General features: G+C 36.5%; 1 protein-coding gene across 6 annotated transcripts in view; it reads left to right on the forward strand.

Annotated features, from left to right (window-relative positions):
- LOC105150915 (agrin) overlaps positions 1–20,992 on the forward strand; it is a 717,341-nt gene that overhangs the window by 190,809 nt on the left and 505,540 nt on the right. For 4 of the 6 annotated variants that reach the window (XM_087412579.1, XM_087412580.1, XM_087412578.1 and 1 more), the window contains exon 2: positions 8,919–10,425. The exons of the other annotated variants lie outside the window; for them this stretch is intronic. In XM_087412579.1, coding sequence (XP_087268705.1) covers positions 9,069–10,425 — 1,357 coding nt within the window. In that variant the 5' untranslated portion in view covers positions 8,919–9,068. The remainder of the gene's footprint in view (positions 1–8,918; positions 10,426–20,992) is intronic. 6 annotated transcript variants of the gene reach the window in all.

A 20,992-nucleotide genomic window follows, 5' to 3' on the forward strand; every position in this document is an offset into this window, starting at 1 on the left:
CATAAGGATTCAAACACATTTATTTTTACATGTCTTTATTTTATTTATAATTTCAGTGAGATATTCTACAAATATTTTCATACAGTCATAATAACGAAAAAAAAATTACGAAGTATCAGAGAGAAAAATTTTTTTTTTCCATTTGGTATCTGAGAATATTTAATAACTATCGTTAAACAGATGTTTATATTTCATTTTGAAAATTTATCTATTGATTATTTTTACTTATTAATTTTATATTATTATTTTAGTTGTTAAGTTTTGCAATTACGATTAATGTTGTATTAATATCTCACTCGATGATTCTTTTCGTATTTCAATCTTCCTTAATTTTCTTCAACCCTAATTACAGTCTCCCATCTTTATGTTCTTTCACGAAGCTTTCTTTATCTCGTTTACCTTTGTACGTCCGGTCCTGCTTCTCCGTGTCTCGCTGACCGACTGAGAGAGGAAAGGCAGATGGAAACCCCGGGAGGTGGATAGGAAGGAGGGTCGAGTTCTGTTTGCGGGCCGACATTAAACATTCAAAGGGATGGCAAAAAAGAAGACGCATTTGCATCCTGCACTGCAACTGCGGGCTCCCGGAAAAAAACATAAATAATTCAAGAGTTTTTACGGGACTGTCGGGAGTTGGTCACCGGGGATGAGAAAGAGAGACGAGTGGAAGAGACCGACGGTGAGATTCGCGACAAGAGCGGGTGATTTTGCGGGGCGATAGGCTGCCGGATCATTCATGACGCGCTAAACGGCCGAATAAACGGCCAAAAAATGATGCCGCGTTCTGTCGATGCAGTCGCCGGCGTTGAAACTTCGTAAAGCCGATAATGTTTTTCGATGTAGGGCAGATTTTGCGCGACGGAATGTCGCTAAAAATTGTTTATGGAATAACCAAATGGACTATCCCGGCAGATGTGTGCGCAGCATTGCAATTTTGGAATAAAACCCTGCGCCAGAAATTTAATATTTGTTACCGTAGTTGTTATGGGGTGGTTGTATATTTTCGAACGATGGAAAATCACACGCTTTAAATTACTTACTTGCACAACATTTTTTTCAGTTTCCCCCAGCGATAGATTTAGGTGTTCACATTTTTTTGAATTTCAGAATTTAGACTTATAAAACAAGTCTATTATCTTTTTTATGTTTCTTCTCGTCACTTAATTTTGTAACTTTATTATATTGCATGGTTTTTATTGAGTAAAAAAACGGTTTTGTTGAAAATTTAACTGGATATATAGACCTGAAAATAGTTTTATTGGACTATCAAAATATGAAGATTAGTTGCTTGAATCAAAACTTCTTGTAGTATTGTTCATTATGCTTGAATTTTCTACATAATTATTTTGATAGCTTAACAAAATTACTTCTATATTTATAAATCTGATAAAATTTGTAGATATTGTAACAAAATTCTTTATGTGTGCATTGTAATAAATATTAAAAGAAGTTTGCAGACGGTTGTGCGAAGATTCGATCGACAGATTTATGCAGACGGCTTCGTGTAATCGTAGCGATACGTTGATTTCTTCGTTGCAATTTGCCCTGAAAAAATCCAGGTCGGAATACCGGAGTATATCGGAATCGACGATTGCCTATAACGTCGTTGCCAGGAATATCGATCTCGCTAGATAGCTGGCGGCCAAACAAATCTTAGCCGGAACTAATTCAGCTTTTCCGTAGGCAAATTGTCGATATGTACGTACGAATCAAGTTTCGGTTCTAGCAAAAATTGCCGTGAGTCGTGTGCCATCGAGCGAAATCGTTCGAGGCATGTTATTCGGTCGGGCGCAGGAATCAAATATTCACAACCGCGGCTGTAAATATTTTCGCGCGGGACACGCTTTATTTATTTATTTTTTCATCGAGACTTTACAAAACGCAATTTCGTTCTCGATCGTTCGTGGTTGCGTCCACAGACGACGCCGTTGCTTTTATGATGTGCTCTGAAAAACGTTAAAAATTGTTCTTAAATGTTTGTTGCGAAAATAAAAGCTCTTGTGTAAATTTTTAGAAAAGAATATAACAGCAGATTTCAGAAATGTATCTTCTACTACATACAATATTTTGAAAAGCGGCGATTTTCTCAATATAGCAATATATTGATTTGATAGAATAAAGATCAACAAAACTAAAATAAAGATCATAAGGTTAATTTATCACGTTTTGTAATAAAAATTTAGAAAAAAATTTATAGAAATTTTACGCATATATTTATTATATCAACATATATTAAAAATTGGAAAATGAAGAAATAGAAATTTCCCAGGAAAAATTTATTAAAACACGCCTATATTTCTGCGATAAATAAAACTTGCGGTAAGAGACTCTCTGTATACACAAACAAATTAAAGTGAGTAAAGTTAACCACCCTAAGATAATTTAATGTTTCTTTCGAATATTTCTTGATGTTCTCTATATTCTCCTCCTTCTCTTTCTTTTTCTCCTCTGCGATCAAAATACATCAAAATATTCGATGATACTGCGACTTAATTTCATTACATTTTTTTTAAATAACCAATTATTTATTAATTAAAATAGAGATTTACGTAGCGATGTTCATAGGATGAAATTTTTTCGTGACACGGACTGCGAGAGTCTTCTACATGCATAAATCGGTTAGGGATAATTAAATTGCAATCGGGATGCCTAGATCAAATTTGTTGCGAACACTCAATATCCTCGCACGGCGACATCGTTTCGAACATATAACGCAAGGTTTTCCGTTTCAAAAAACTCATACTCTCGTTTCGCATTTACTGTGACACACAATAAAAGGACTGGAGATAGCAACCTTTGAAAAATCACGAAGTTGATACAATTTTTATTCAATATTTTTCATTCGTTCAATTGCTAACGTCACTCTCGCTATTCGAAATCTCAGGTATTCATTGTTTATTTCCATTATTTGATAAATAATCACAATTTCATCACTTTCTGATTATTCGGCAATCTATATTTAATTTTTATAAGAATTCATAGTCTTCAAATATTATTTCATTCATAAAACGCTAATTTATGAATTACTTGTTATTTCGACAATCTTACATTGATAAGTCGTAGGTTTTAATTATTTATTTGGATGATAAATTCTATATATAATACATAGAGCATTTAATACATTAATTCGTTAATTGTTATTTTCTTCTTCTAACACATTTTTATCTACATAATGGTTATAATCATCTATATAATAAATAATTAGATTTTTGATGGAGAGTTTTTTTAAATAATTATTACAAGATTAAACAAAATGTTAAATAAAAAAGCTTTCATTAATTATGATCAAGTCTTTCTTGATGAATTTGTGATTATTTAAACTAGATAATATAATTGAACTAATTGAATTGACTATGAATTGTAATAATAATAGATTCATAAAATACAGCGACCTATAAAATATTAATCCAAAATATGAATCTGGAATTAATTACTCTCTTAGTTAAATATTAAAAATGATTTATAACTATGAATTCAGGCCTTAATGGTAATTGCTATACATAATCTTTAGAAATACTTCTTCATATACAACTTGATCTGACATCGTCTTTTATTGGTATTTCATAGTCATATGAAGTGTTTGCGCGGTACATTCATTTTATTAAAATGTTCATATTCTCCCTGAATACGTTCAAATAAATTAAATATCGCTTAACTTTAGCTTTCATGAGATGGCGATCGGTATCTCTAAGGGTCAGTTGTTCATTTTCGGATAAACTATTAGGTGTTGGAATTAATTCGTAGCGTTTTTTAATGAAAGAATGTTATTTATTTCACATGAGCATTAAAAAATACATTAATGAAAGTACTTCCCATTACTTGTAAAACGCTACGAATTAATTCCAACACCTAATATATAATGATTTATCTACTAGATAAACAAAAAAGTAAAAGAATAAGAGAATAAGAGAGTAAGAGAATAAGACAGTGAGTTGAAGTTTACCGAAAGATGAAACAACCCAGCCTAAATGTTTTATGTGGTGCTCTGTCTTATATCGTACTAGAGTGGGTATAAAGAGAGTGGCGCAAAAAAGTGCATGTGCCTAATGCTGATTGGCTCCGCCATTAAGTATCCTTACAGTTAGTTAGAAAAAAAACAACGTTAAAGAAAGAAAAAGTTAAGACGAGGAATTGCGTCATATAAATATCTCAGATATAGGACACAAAATGGCCACTTCCGGCTAATTGGCGTCACTTTTTTTATATCCACTATATTGTATCACAATAGTCATTGATTTCCCAGCATCGAATGGCCGTACATACCAAGATAAAATTATTAGTCGGCGGAATATGCTGCACACAATTTCGGAATATCTACCGGCGTCCGAAGGATCCGACGACGAAGTCGAGAATCACGGAAGTCTAAGCGAAACCCGGGATTTCGGAGGTTCCTATTGGAGAAAGTTTTAACAGTGCTTCATTAAGCAAAATAGTTTCATACGTATTACCGTATATGCAGCACGACTCGTTGGTATTCGGGAGGAAAGGTGGATGCGAGGGAAGCGAATTGAATGCGACGGGAAACGGGAACCGAGAGAATGGCGGGCGGCTTGCGTTTGCTAATCCGGCGACTCGCGGACCCCCGAATTGTTTCCGGCTGCAGCCTGGGCGCGTTTAGCGGCGACAATAATCGTCGCCACTCGATGCGAAACGCCAGAGAAAACGCGCGCGACAGCACGACTGCGGAGGGCAAAAAGCGAGAAGCGGATTAATTCCGCATTTTCGACACGATGCCCCGGATATTCCGCTTCCGCTACGGACGAGCTGAACGCAGCGTTCGCGTTTGCGAAATCCGAGTTCCGTCCGAGCGATAGAATGGGGCAGATGGTACGGGATGCAGTTTCCAAGTCTTTTGGCACATTTCCATTAAGAGAGAAATTTTACCGTCGTGTACTGTCGTTTGCGTGACATTGACAATAAAAGGAGAGAATCAAATACAGCCGGGGAAATACGATAGATGCGCCGGCTTCAACTGTATCGGTTTTTTTATTAGAACCCATCGTCATTCTGATCGCTCGATGCCGGGCATTGTGACAAATAAACACGACATCGAATGACACTGTGTCGGATTTTGAGTTACTGGAGAAAGAGATGGGCGTAAATAGGACGTCGGAGGTTTGCCGCATTGGCTTGAAAAAACCGTGTATCCGTGCAGTATCAAGCATATTTGGTTTCTGTCATGCTTTACCACGTTGGCAGATACGAACGTTTGACAAATGAACGCCAGGCCGTGGACAGAGACGAACTAGAAATACAGAGTCTCTCTTTTAATGTCTCTTTCTTTTTTTTCCCGTACGAGAAGCTTATAGCTTGATGCAGTTTTGAGAGCACCGGATGACACGCGATTACCATTCTCTACGAAGTTACGTTACGCTTAAATGCAAGGCGTCGAGCGCGCGGCCGGAACATTTAACGACCAACAATCAGGATGTAGAAAAGGACGCCACGTCTCTCTTCTCGCGCCTGTTTCCGCTTCGCTCCCGGTTCGTCCATTCTCCACCAAGCACGGCTTCTCTTGCTCTTTATAATTCTTCGCGAAACATTTTTTTTTCCCCTGCTCTCTTCGTCTCCCTCAACAGCTCTCTCTACTTATATTCCCTCCCCATCCCTCCTTCCTTATTCTCGACGCCCATCCCGTCGTCGTTTGCATAAAGTGAGCTATCCGCGCTTTTAATATACGCAAATGAAGTTACGCGCCGGAACTAATCATATTTGCATGCGGAACAGCAATCTCCTTTGAGCCCTTGTCATACTTATTACTCCAGTTTAGTCGCTAGAGAAAATTTTATGACGAACAGCGCCGGCTTGTAGCCGACGCGAGGATCATCAGCGATTGATCGCCTTTACCAGGAAGGCGCAGCCTCCTATCAGCGTGAGGCGCTTTAACGCTTAAATATTCTTATTTTGTCACGTTAAACCGCTTACTTAAAATATCGAGAAATAATTACTGATAATGGAGCTACAGTTACGATGTATTACCTGCATGCGTTCTAATGCAATTATAAAGCAAGAACTAGGAATCCGGATCAAAAGGTTTTTTTGGATCGATTCCGGTTCCGGTTTAATAAAATATCAATTAAATGCTCCGATTTCAGTTTCGATTTTTTTACCAGTAAAAAAAAACCGAAACCGTAAAAATTACGGTTTTTTAAACGGTTTTTTTTGTTCTACTCTTACTCGCTTTATTCTATTTATTTGTTAAATTTATTCTATTATATTAAGGAGAGAAAAGGGGAGGGGAGGAGAAAGAGAGACAGCGTGTTCAATCTAAAGAGCTTAATAGGAGAGAGGCGTTAATTGATTACGTGACCTAAACAAAAATTATGTAAACATTATTTTAAGCACAATTCTTTCGATCGTTTCTCACAATTTATTTTATTCTTATAGATAGATCTCACTTATTACATAAAGTCTACATATGTATTCTTGAATTTCATGACTTAGAATAAATTCTTGTTAGTAAGGAAGATCTAATTGCTAAAAAATACTAGTATCTTAAAGAAAGTTTATATTAAAAATTTTTTGGAATCTTACTCTAAAAAGTGAAAATTGTATCAGTCTTGAAAAAGAGTGACTCAATTTTTAATCTCTAAGAATGATGAGATTCATTCTAAAAGAGAGTGAATCTTTTAGAGAATAATGTAAAAAGAAATTTTTGAAAGCAGCCCTGAATTAAATAAAAACGGAATATATAAATTGTAACACATCTTAAAAAAATTAATCCAATCTGGATCTTTTTTTATATAAACGAAATTTCATTCTTAAATTTTACACTCATTTTTGCAAATGGAAGGAATAAAAATATGATTGCAGACGGATGATTAAATAATTATTTGAATATCCAAGGCATCACAGCATAATTGGATTATCTCCGCACGATCGTATCTTTCTTTACCAGGTGGAGTTTCCGTTTCTTGTAAGCCCCATAATTTCTGCAAATCAGCACCCACGACGATCGAAACTTTATTCGATTAAAGTTACGTCGTAATACCGGCTCGTTCATTAAGGATTAAAGGCAGAGTCAGCCGTTTCGAATGTAATACGACAATGTAAGGCAAACGTCGCAGCCGGCGGGTTTACGAAACACTCCTCAAGGAAGTCCACAAGTACGGGAGAGACGATAGACGGTGGTATTCTTGTCGGTATTCTCGTAGAAACTTCCGGGAGCGCGACGTTTGTCGTTCCTCCGCAATCGCGTTTAATTAATTATCGATTGATCCGCCGTGGGCGTTCAATCGTAAGTATACGTCCTGTCGACTGACAATAAGAACAGAGTCGAGCAGGCGGTATTATATAACTATAATCGAAAGACTTGGCTCAATAATGTGATTTATCGATCCGGCGTCGATTTGACGACGCCATGCTGGCCTATTCAACAAATTATATAAAATCGGAATTCTGTTGAATGTAGACTCCGTTAAATCTGTGATCCGACTTTTTGAAACAGCTATACTTTAAAAGTGCGATGAAAGCAATTGGATTTGCGTCAAGTGCATACCAAGTTTAAATTTGAAATATTATATACTCTCGTTAAATGTAATGTAACAATTGCGATAAAAGCAAATCCAAGTGTGTAATAAATGTTTCTATATATATATATATATATATATATATATATATATATATAAATATATAATATATATGTATGTATATGTGTGTGATTGATTTTCCATGTAAAAATGATACATATATTACATCGTATACAAAAATGGATTTACACATTTAAACATGTAGAATAGAATCATTTTTATATGGAAAATTAAATCATACACATAGATTATTATAAATTAAATAAAATATATGAAGGCATTTATTATACATTACGATTTGCAATGGTCTTATTCTGCTTTTTGTTGAGTTGGAAAATACTGCAGATTGTATGATCATGTGATTATTGTATAATATATTAAATATTATAGAACGTTTTTAAATTATAAAAAGTAGAGTATTTAGTGAAGTTATTCGAAAAATGAATGAAATGAAAGCATAGCGCTTTTATACGAGTATACTAAAATGAACGTAGATTCAATTTATTTAAACAAAGTCACTTATGATACGTAATGACATAACTATATCTATATATAGTTATATATATATATATATATATATATATATAACTTATATTATTAGCATCTATATTGGCAAGTGTTTGAAAAAACACCAAAGATATGAAAGTAGAAGTACAACGATATAAAGTAGAAGTTATTTGGGAAACGAAAACAACTCTGAATAAAGGAGAAAGAAGATAAAATCTTAACAAGAAACGAATCTTTATTTGGAAGAAATTGTTTGCTCAATTTGAAACGTTGCAATCGTCTATTCATTGTGTTTAAGCAACTTCAATTTTCCGAGAACTCCGTCCGATATACATTCGACGGCCGCATTATCATTGACTGCGATGCAGCCGCATTTCGGTCACGCACGATCGAGTATTATCGTCATCATTGCCTATAGCGGCCATTCGTGAGCTACCGAGCATGCGGAGGGCAATCGCAGTCTAGAGAAGCGCTTATAGACTACCCTTCCTCTTCCCCCGAATGTTGTATCGAGAGATACTTGCATCGATAATGAACCACTAATAGATGGTTATTCATGCCGACAACTAGCTTTACCGTTATAAAAGATCAAGAAAATTATTATTGTTATTATTATTATTAAATTAAATGCCAACTAAAACTTTTCGCATTAGGAGAAACCATGAATTAATATTATGGAGTAACTTAACACATAAATATATTACATTACTGACTAATTATCGCATTAAAAGATAAGATATCTGTATATTAAATTGTTTATCCTCCAAATATTTTACTAATTTACTAACGTAGCAAGTTAAAAATCCTTACCATTGCTTAAAACTATAGAAATATAAATTTCACTAACCAAACTAACCACACCTCCTTTTCTCTCTTTGCTTCCAGGTGTAGTGTTCACCTACTAACCCCGCGAAGAAACCGCTACTAACATAAAAATGCACTCCTAACTAATCAGCGTGACAGATTCCGACTACTGCTATCGTCCACGGGTCGTAGCGCGGTCATTCCGCGGAACGATCATGCGAATCCTCGAAAATGCGCAGGACCAACAGCAACGGCCTCAAACTCGACCTGACGGAGAACACGCCAGGTAGCTCATTGTCGCGGCTGCCGAATCTGGTCGAGCATGCGGAGACCTGTCAGGCGCTGTCCGCCGGAACCGGTGAGAATTTGAGCAGCAAATTGCCTAACGTGGTCGAGGGCTCGATGGACTATGGTAGCGAGCGAAGGTCCTCCCGTTATCTGGAGTACCAAGAAATTAAATCCTATCAAGACCTCCAATCGTCCGCTTCAGCGGTGCCGGCCTACGAGGGGGCCTATCACGATCAGTCAAGGGGATATCGGAACTACGATCGTAAAGCGGGCGTCGGTTTCGAGCGGGAGAACCTCGAGAGATACGACAACAGAATCTATCCGGAGGACGGGTTAAGATACGGTGCCGATCGCCGCGTGGATCAGCGCACCTACCAGGAATCGGACCTGGACGCGCCTTACGATCGAAACGACGCGCAAAAGCTCAGCAGAGCTTATCCAGAGCTTCAGGATCCCAGTAGACGATACTCGCGCGACCTAACTGACTACGAATACGCATCGCGTTACGCCGAAGAAACGCTGAAGCTGGAGCCTAAAAAAGATCACCATCACCATCTTCATCCGGGCAAGATCTACGAGGCAGCAGCTTCCAAGGGTTATGAATCGGGCGTGAAGACTCACGATTCCGCTTACGACTTGGGTACCTGCGCCGCACAGCAGGAGCCGCCACCTAGACAGTATGAGAGTAAATATCATTCAGTCAGCAAAATGTATGGCACTCTGCCCAGGTACGAGACCAGCAAGTCTTACGAGTCGACCTACGAATCCAGGCCCACCTTCGAGCCCAAGTATGATGAGCAGTCGTATGAGTGCAGCGGTGGTAAGACCTACGAATCTAAATATGAGCTGACGAGCTCGAAGAGCTACGAGAGGGCCAAGTATGAGAGCACCTCGTCATCCAGATACCCGGACAAGTCGTATGATCAGACATTGAAAATTGGCGAGCTGGGCTCATCTTCCTCCGGCGCATATGTCAGGAAACACCAGGATCAGGAAGAGACTGGCGCGGAGAAGATGAACGGATACAGGAAGAATAATTTTGAGGCTTACGGAGTTTATTCGGATCCCGAGGATGATCATGGCTTCCTGGCGGACAAGAAAGCGCCCCAATATACTTACAAGGGCGTCGTGGTAAACGTTAGCGGAGAATCTGCGGTTGTTGATCAGAAACGAGCTAAAGATAGCAGGCAAACTGAGGTAATCAGAAGCCCTTGGTGCAGGCCGACAATACTGCTGCTCCTGTTGGTGCTCCTGGTCGTCATCTTTGTTTTCGTCGCTGGAATACTCTTGTACTTTAATTGTGAGTTTCTACTATTACTTGACACGATATATTTTTTTGCGAGAAAGTTTCACGTTTTTATTTTTTACGCACAACAATCTTTTTTTTAGAGAAATAAACGTTTGTTCAACTTTTCGTTCGCTTAAAAATAATTCGTGAACGTTTTTCGTATGAAATATATTTCTGTAAAAGTACGTTCTACATAGTAGATACTTTTTGCAATAGAAATGTTGTTATAGTTTTTGACATACCGAATTAATATCGCATGTAACAGAATTCGTCGGGGTTCCAGTGATAGCAAAATGCTAGAATTTATTTGAGAGTTGTTAGTTCTAACATTTAATTTTACGCTTTAATTTTAAAACTTACTTAATGCTGTCCGTTATAATTTATTATAAACAATAATGCGGCTATTTGCATAACAAATTTACTAATTTCTTGAATTCAGTTTAAAGCTCGTAATTCTAAATCAAATTTCACGTAAAATAAGATAAAAGAGGCATTATATTATATGTACATTCAAACGTGAAACAATTGAACTTTAGTACACCTTTCAGAAATAGCTTTTGATATCAGTTGCTTATCATGGCGAAAAGGTTAAACAGCATATCTTCCTTTCCGACACGTAACGTTGAACGAATAATTAGTTGCGTTTATCGATTTAATTAAATTTACTTTCTTGACAACAGCTAATTAAGGGTAATGCTTAACTATTGTTCGAGAACGATCTATTATGGGACATTTGAGAATAATTACTGCTAATAAACTTTCCGCGTTATTTCTTTCTCCGTTTACTGTTAATAAAATGCCATTTGTTTTTATGGTGCCCTAAATGCACTTCTTGCTAGCTACAGAGACTTGCAAGCAAATACGTAGACAATTTTTCTTCTTCAAGGATTAAAGACGAGAGTCCTATATTTGTCCTGTATTTCCTAAATTTTTCAAATCTTTATTAAAGTTAACTTATAATTGGCTGACGATTACGATGTGTAATCTTTTCAAAGCTTAATTCCGCATTTTTCAATTCACAAGATGAATATATTCCGACTTTTTTTCCAATCTATAAGATTCACGACAATAATATTTACTTGGAAAGAATGATTTTACTGAAGTACCTATCTAAAAATTTGCTAGATACGGATCAGAAAATATTTTTATTACACTATCAAAATTATGTGGGACATTCAAGTTGACTAATAATATAATATTTTGTTGTCATAATATAATATTTTTTCGTAACATTGTTCATTATGCTTGAGATTTCTATAAAATTATTTTAATGGTCCAACAAAATTATTTTTAGATCTGTATTTAATAAAATTTTTAGATATTTCAGCAAAATCATTCTTTTTGTATATAAAAAATGTAGTCCTTGAAACAAAAATAACTAACCTGTCTCATATATCGCGTGTGTATATATATATATAGATGTTTTATTTATTTCTCTTGAAACATCCTGTACTGCACCTAATGTATTTTATTGTTACACTACAGCGTTCGTGAGTCGACTCGGTGATGACGATGGGTGATTTAGCTAATGAGCATCCGATACCAATTATTTACTGGCGTTCTCGCGTTTGCCATAGTAATAGCCACAGTACGGCAATAAGCGGCTAACACGATGACGAAGACGACGACGGAGACGACAACGGAGACGACGACGGAGACGACGACGGTGACACGTGCCGACGATACTTTAAGCCGGAACGGTTACTGTCTCCACGGCAGTTTTATGTGTCGAATTTGACATGCCGGGCACGTAGGGACTTGCCACTAGCGAAATTGTTCGGTCGGAATTACAATGCGGCCAGTAGACGGAAGGCGGACCGGTGGGTTTAAGGAAAATAGGTGGAAAAGAATGACGGACCGCGCTGGACAGACCAATCCGTTTTTCGCTTCGTGCGCGATCGTGTTTGTTGAGGACGAATGGCAACAGGAAGGAACGCGAAGTTGCATTGCTAGGAAAGTTAGCAATTTCCTGTGACCTAACATAGAGGCAAGCTGAAGACTAGATTTAGATGTTTGTGAGAGCAAATTGGTGAACTTGACTTGAGAAACTTTGGAAATTTTTTATGTAAAAAATTTATTATATAACAAAAAAATTAATAGAAAAAAATAATACGAATAGACGTAACGTTTTTACTTACTTTACCGAGTAATGAGCGAGTAACTAATTGAACAACTTTGTCGATTCATGCGCGCTCGCTCAAATGATTAATTTTGACGCCAAACTCGCTAATGGATCCTGTTAAAAAATTTTAGGAAGTAAATGTATACAATGCGGCGAACGCGAATATTAACGTAACGTCGGACTATGGATATTTTCAGGTGGAAACATCCGCAAAGCGGAAAAAAAGCGTGCGATATTCCGCGCTGTATGAAATATCGCGATAAATACCATCGTGAAAACGTGTGCAGAAGTACTTTTCTGCTTACGCGGTTATGGTCAAGCGTTATATCAAAACCGGGACCCTTCCCCGCAGATAAGCTTGTTATAGGATAGCACAGGATCATAACAGTTTATAACCTCCGCTATGGCAATCGGCTGTCTCGTAGTTTGCATAGATGGTTTATTTTCAATTATTCGAATGAATTATAAACTTCGCAAAGTGAATATATTTTCAGTTAACGTTGTATAAAATATTATCAATCGCATGCGACATAAAATTGCCTGAATACAATAATCATATATACATATATTTTTTATTTAATAATTATATATATTGTGTTCTATTTATTTAAGAAACGCTAGCAGTGAAAAAAACAAATATATTTTTCGAACACATTTAATAACCGAGTAAAAAGACTTTTTCTTGATTAAAGTCGCTGTTTTAATTTCATGTATATTTAAGACTCCAATTCGTAAAATTTTTTTAAGGATTTATGTTAATATAGATTAATAATTAAGTTTGAAAGTATTGCATCTTACAGGTTCAGCCTATCGTTGCTAATAAGTTCCGAAATAACTTTATAATTATAAAGATTTATTATCTATCTGTTTACGATCATACGAAGAAAGATCTACTACAGTCTTTAACAACGCTCTAAAAGAACGTACCATTTTGAAACAATTATTATATCAAAACTATCATTTTTTATAACCTTTCCTCGGTCAAATTGGACTTTGGAGGCACATCGATTTTTTGATTGTGAATTCTGCTAGATAAATTTAAATCTGTAAAAAATAAATAAAATATAATCCGACTTCCATGATAGAAAAAATTCGTTGAAGTTTTTCACAACTGTGCAAAATTTGATTCAGATTTTTATTTGGAACAATATAAAAATCTGTGCTGAAGTTCAAAAACCCAGGTTGTTGATAGAAGGTGCAAAATTTCACGTGGCTGGCGAAAGGCGGTTTTATGTATATATATATATATATATATATATATATATATATATACATGAATATTATTTTTATCTTTTAGAAATTCAATGTTTGCAAAGATCTTACGTTATAATTTTTTTGCATATCACCTCAAGTCGTATAACCTTTGTACATTTCTATAAACAGTTTTCTGTATTCGCATTTGTACTTTTTTTCTCATTTATGAGATGCCATAGCGCGGTTAGGTGAGCTTCCGTCACATTCGCAAATATAAATTGTCTCGTTGCGATTGTCTCGGACTAAGTCATTCGCGAGAAACGAGTAACGCACACTCCGATTTGTATTTGTAATCGAGCGGAAGAGTATTATTATAGGGAAAGAGTAAAACTAAGCTGCCAACCATTTTGCGTTAGTTTTTCTTTTCTCAGATACCGGGCATAGTATTCGATATGGACGCTATATTTTTACGCGGTTTACGGAATGTTGTTGCTGCCTGAGAATAGCCGTCGTTGTGTTTTACGTTACTGAATTTTTACGCTGGCGGCATTCTACCATCGTCCATTCATTTTTTTCCCTACCTTTCGCGGAAAGAATTCCATTAGCGGATATAGAGACGGAAGCAATCTCTTTAGCGAATAGATCCGAGATTTTCGCGCGACACATTCGCGTTACTGCATTGTTGTGCATATTATTACAGCTGAACAATGGTAGCTGGTGTTGTGACGTTGAGGCATTTTGCACAACATGGGATAATGTAATAAGATTCGTAAAGCACGCGGAAACGCTTAAATTCCGTAGATACTGTCAACGTGCGCGATTTGCAGGCGGCTTGAAAGAGGAGAGCGTGGACATCCTCTTTTTAGCAAATCACCGTGAATCACCGTGAATCGTCGTGTAAACCACTTTTTTCTATCCACGTCTACTTTTCCACGCGACTGTGACAGAATCGACGTTCCACCTGCGATAGCATGACAATAGCGTCCGGCCATTGCTTGGATCGAAGAATCATCATTTCAGTGCTCACTCGTATACGGGGCGTTCTACAATCAGATGTTCTCCAAAGTCACTTTCTATAAAAATTTAAACATTATTAATACATAAAAATATTATTAGGAACCAAGAATAATTTTAATCAAATATGATCTTTTTTGTTTAAGTATTCCTCGATCGATTTTTATCTAATATTGATAAAAATTTAATTGGCGATATTATTAGACACCAAAACCAACTTTGACTGAAAGATTTTTGCTTATTTGCTTCGAGTATTTCTTGGTCGATTTTTTAATTAAAAATTAAATGATAAAAATTTAGTTGGCAATATAAGGGAGATCAAGGATAAAAATATTGGACGAAAATGAAGTCCATTCATACAATTGCATAAGCATAGTTGTAAGTGATTGTAGTTGTAGAATGGGCTTAACATTGCAAATTTATCTAAAATAAATTCTTATTGTTTATATTACGTCGCCTGAATTCAAATGTGTTTCAATGGGTTCTATAGAATGTTACATTTTGTTTCGTGTACTTTTCTTAGTCTCTTTTATTATACATCTCAACATTTTCATATTGGACGTTGAATGAAAAACTTGGACCAACTAAGTTACAAGCTTAGAAAATATTAATCTTTATTCAAGTTGGTACTCTCGGATTTTATCTGCGAAATATTAACGAAAAAAATCATTTAATTTATATACAATTAAAATTTGATTTGAAATTTAATTTCTATTTAATTTCTGTCTGAAATAAATTAAAAACTGGTATTCTATTATACCTGATGCTTATTGCGGATAAGGTATGATCTGGCCCGCATAGCACACGCGATAGAGGATGAATTCATTTGCCCCAAGACACCTAGTACAGAAGTCCATGTTGATTCCCTTCCTGCCAATATTTCGAGCGGTTGCGTTTGGTGGCAGTCGACCGGGGCGATCGAGCGATTCGGTTTATTTTCGGGTCAAGTTTTCATCCAGCCGCTTCGCAATCAGCCGGCGCATTGTCCGGTGCGGACAATACAACCACGGCGACGGAATCCCGACGCGCGTAGGAATCCCGGAGTTATCGTCTGTCCGCGCGCGGCTTGTCGGACCGACGTGTTTTCGCAGGAATTTTCGGAAATTCAATTCGGATGCCGGCGCGACCTCTAATACCGTCTGCGATGATTCCGATTTCATAGAGCATTAAGTGGTGAATTACATGGTAACGGTGGCGGTTACGTGACATTTACTTATTAATTGTTGGGGAGAAACAAGTTATGTACAGCGATAGATTCAAATACATGAAGAAACGAGATTATTTAAATGTTTGCCGAACGAAGACTAATCTCTTTCGCTCTCCCAAAGGGGAACGCGTTTCTCTTGTCGAAGAATCTGCGTTTGGCAGACGACGCGACAGATTTTGGAACACCCTATATATAAACGCGAACGTGCAGTGCGACGGCTTTGGCGCAGGATCGGGCTTTAGTATGTAAGGCACGTGTCCGCATCTGCCTTTATGAGAGCTTCCCGCGATTCCACCATTTCGTCCTCATTCCTAGAGCAAGCTTGCCGCGCGCAGTGGAAGGGTTCGGGGTTTCAGGATTAAGGGCGTCGCCGATCATATTAAGGCCGGAGATATCTCGCCCGCTCCTTATCCGCCATCGTACGACCTCCATAAACCCGCAGTCAGAGTTTGTTCCACATAAATTATAGAGACTGCGCCAGCTTCTGGATAAACTGCCACCGATGTGTATCCACGGTGATGTAAATACCATGGGTTCGTTAACATATTCGCGTTCCTTCGTGATGAAATAGAACAGGATACTCCTCCATGATAAAATTCAGTTGAATTTATTCTTGAATAACGTTGTGTTAACCATGAGATCTTAAATCTATCCTGAATACTGCACGAAAAACTTCAATCGTCTTTTCTCCTTCTGAAGAAGTCTATATCCCAGGAGATATAACTTTTTCTCCAACATAAGTAAATATTAATATGACTTGTAATGTGCAATATGTAAAAATAAGGCCAATAACAAGCAAATTTAGGATATATTGAAATGTTGATTAATTTATTAATGTGATAATTTTTATTAACAAAAAGAGATAATAATAGTAATTATTATAATAACTCGTAATAATGGTATTTATTACAGTAATTTTTATAATATGCAAAGCAATGTATAAAAATAAAACCAACAGAAATTTAGAATATTATGAAATGTTGAATAATTTATTAATGTAATAATCTTTATATTAATAAGGATTATCACAACAGTTACTGTAATAGTTACTATAATTATAATAGTTACAGTTATTATAATTACACAATAATTTATAATTATTGCTCTATTTACTTATATACAGTTACTATTATTATTATTATTGCAATAATTACGATAATAATTACGATAATTACAATAATTTTATGACAGCCACACATATTAATTACTATTACCATTTTTGTTAATAAAGATTGTCATATTAATAAATTCATTGACATTCTCTCATAACATCTTAAATATATTCGTTTTTGGTCTTTTTACATATTTCTTCTTCTCTAATTTAAATGGCCTCGTCTTCATATATTAAAGTCGATCCTAGCTTGTTTAAATGTCTTAAAATGTTTCAAGTGGTTATAAATATTTGTTAATGATCACAAAAGATAAAGCTCTATATTAATAAAAGTAGCACATTTCTTTGATCTAAGCCGAAATACCGGCAATTTTCGTATTGGCTACTTCGACTGTCATTTTGGACTTAATTGTCTGTAGCCCAATAAGCGCTTAGTATTATTGGTATATAGTTAGTAGCTCCAATAATATGGCGGACTTTTGCATTACTTTTATTAATTTAGAACTTTACACAAAAGGTAATCAGTTTTATTAGAAACTTTCAAAATACATTCTTTTGTTCGCACAGTGACTTTCTTGATGCAACTATGATGGAAGGCTGTATCTAAAAATTTAAATGTCCTAAACTGAACGATGCATAGTGACTCATGAAAGCTACTGCGGATGCTTCTGACACTGTTTCGAACAACCGCGCGCGTAACTCGACGCGGCGGATAAATTTGGCATCCTGACGAGCGAAATGTTTAACTCGGAAGTTAACACACAGTGCGCTCCTCGTTTCTTATCGCGTGCGCTTCAGCGTTACGAATCAGATTGCAGCGACTCATCCTGCAACTCATCCTCTTCCCTCTTTTCCCCCCTTTCCCCATCATCCCTCAACATTGTTAACCTAATACATACTTCCACGTCTCACGTTTGCACGTGTAAACCACCCCTCGCCCTATCCGAGATAATCGCGTTACACGACACATTCGCATGCAGCTGCACGAACGCGCAAAGTTCCGGAGATTCCTGCGCGGCGCGAAGGCCGCAGTTGTGTTTGATCGCCCAACGAAAGATAGGGCGGATCGTTCGCGAATCCATCGACTCGCTCGTTTCTCACTCGCGACGGACAGCGGATCTGAAGTGCTTGAACGCCCTTTCGCAATCCTCGCCCGCTTCCTCTTCGACGCTCAGGCGGGCGTCACGCGGAAGGTGGAGTATTGGAGTAGCGCCGATTGCCATTGCGCCTGACGGCGCAGGGCACGAACGGGTAGAAGAAGGCACGGCGAAATTGGATCTTTCGATAATAGCTAAATCGCGAATAGAGTTGCCTTGCGGCACCTTGGACGAGATTGTGAGCTTACCTTTTGCGGCACGAACACCGATAAAGCTGTTGCGATATTGCGTATCAATATTTGATATCGACATCAGCATAAAAAGGCTAAAAAAGAGAAAACTGACAGTCCATTTAATATTGGAAATGGAAGTATCAGTACTGCGAAACTGATTAATAAGTTTGAAAGCTAACATTTTAATTGAAATTTTTTACAATGTATTGTAAACATGGATTTTTTACCATTTATGTAGAACGATATTATTATTATTACACTATGTAAAAAAATGAAATGTTAATCAACTTAAGGACGTTTAATGGACTTTCTGAGACATAGAAGAATGTTTAAATTAACACAAAAATGTTAATTTTAACATTTTTGCATGTCTCAGAAAATCCACTATACGTATTTAAGTTAAAATTAACGTTTTATTTTTTACAATGTAATAATAAGTTAGAATTATTAACTCTAGAACGCTAATGAAGTTAGGATTATTAACACTGGAATTGTTATTGATACAATATTGTTATTAATATATACTATTAATAAATGAGATAAATGAGAAATTTTACGACCAAGGAAATAGGCCACTTTTAATGCAACACCAGATTTTTATACATTTCACAATTCTAATGACATAATATTTATAATATAGATTTGTATAAACATAAATAATCTAACTACTAGTTTAAAAGGGAAGAAAAATATACTTTTAAATTCAATCTTGAAATATTAATCATTGTTGTATTATATCTATATGTATATAATGAAAAAATTCAATATTCGTATCGGAAAACAAAATTTATTTGTTATAATACGTAAACCAAACGTGTACTTATCAGTAAAATACTTGAGTTATTACTTTTAAAGTAATTGGGAGCAATATGTACATCAGTAAACTATGTAGCGTGATTTACGTAATCGCGATAATAAAAAATTTCTCTAATCTTTCTAATCTTTATTACATAAAATGGAACGATCGTTGAATTTTATCTCCGATCAATATATGTATAATATAAAACTGTTTAAAAATTATCTCATGCTCTGTTATAATAATATTCTATTATAATACTGATGACGTAGCTTAGCGCTTAATGATTTCGATCACTTACATACGTCAAATTTATGTACGATAACGTTCTAGAGTTAAATGTATACTGGAACAAGTAATATAGGTGTGAGGAAATATCTGGCGTTATTAATGATTAATACGTCGTGTCACGATAATATACGTACCTACGAAAAAAATCACGATATCATCGCGCATACGAGCTTTGCATCGCGATACGCTTTATCGCGCTTTCAAAATGACGCTTGTAAAATCGGTGAAATTGCGTTGCGGCTGTAAAATTCGTTAGGTTGCGCGCGATAACCGTCGGAAATTACGAGGCGAAACTTGCACCCTTTTAACTGATACAAGCCAAATTCACCGGCGAGATAAATTCGCAAGCTGTAAAAGCGCTGTGAGCTACGGGAGTTCGTATGCCAGAGGATTTGAAGCGATTTACCATCTCATAAAGAGCTAGCGCGTTTGTTTCATACGATTTCAAATTATATTATTATACAGAGAGAGAGAGAGAGAGAGAGAGAGAGAGAGAGAGAGAGAGAGCCGGGAGAATGTCGTCCACAAGAGAATGTAGTGAAATAGAAAGTTCGGTGTTACATAGAACGTCGTATTCGTCACAACGAAACATCTTATTTCGTGTACAGCATTAAATTAGACGAGCACCTAAGATAGACTAAATTTTATGTGAATTATCTCCATGTAGATTCCGCTGAACAACGGTGATATGAAATGACGTAGAAATTTTCTACCTCGTAGATAACCTGGCATAGATCGAAAATTGAAATGATTATAAATTGCCAAAAGTTAATAGAAAACAATAATGTATTCAATTTGATATGCGATTATATTGTTTTTTCACTTGAAAAGTGATACAATTAAAAAAACGATGATGATTGATTTTCGAATTATTGCCATGTATGAGATGTGTAAACATTACTCTATCAATAAATTATCTATCGATAAATACCTTATCGTGAAAGTACTTCGCGATAAGGAAAAATTTCATTAAAATCTTCATTGCATGAAATGAGATGATCGTTTGATGAATTTATATCCTGATCAATTCTCGAACGGTTATCGCTTCCGTGAGAACAGGATTTTGTATCGAGTAAGTACATACGCGTGGTATCTCGCAAGAATCTCTGGCGACGGCGTTTCCTCGTCCGCGCATGTAAATCCGATCCGAAAACTTCTGCGAGAAAGAAACTAATCGAAGTATCAAGTTGATTTAAGCACAGGGGGGGTGATCGTGCCATCGAGTTTTCTCCGGAGCTCCGACCAAGGCAAGTTCGATCCCTCCTCTTCCACGTAGATTCGTCCGATCCTTCCGGGTGCTCGCCTCGAATTAACTCTCCACCGGGATTGTCGAACGAGCAACTTTGCGAATCTCCGCTTCCCCTTCTCCGCTCGGAAATTGGTGACCGGCACAATGGTGCGCCTCTGCATTTCCAGCGTTCGTTTCTACGTTCGAGCTAAGGAAAGTCTCTCTCTTTACTTTTCTGTTTTCCCATCGCTCTCGCTTGCGGCAATTCTGAGATTTTCCCGAAAGG

Source organism: Acromyrmex echinatior, chromosome 13 (genome assembly GCF_024713525.1).
Source record: "Acromyrmex echinatior isolate Ae372 chromosome 13, ASM2471352v2, whole genome shotgun sequence".
In the NCBI taxonomy this organism is placed as follows: domain Eukaryota; kingdom Metazoa; phylum Arthropoda; class Insecta; order Hymenoptera; family Formicidae; genus Acromyrmex; species Acromyrmex echinatior.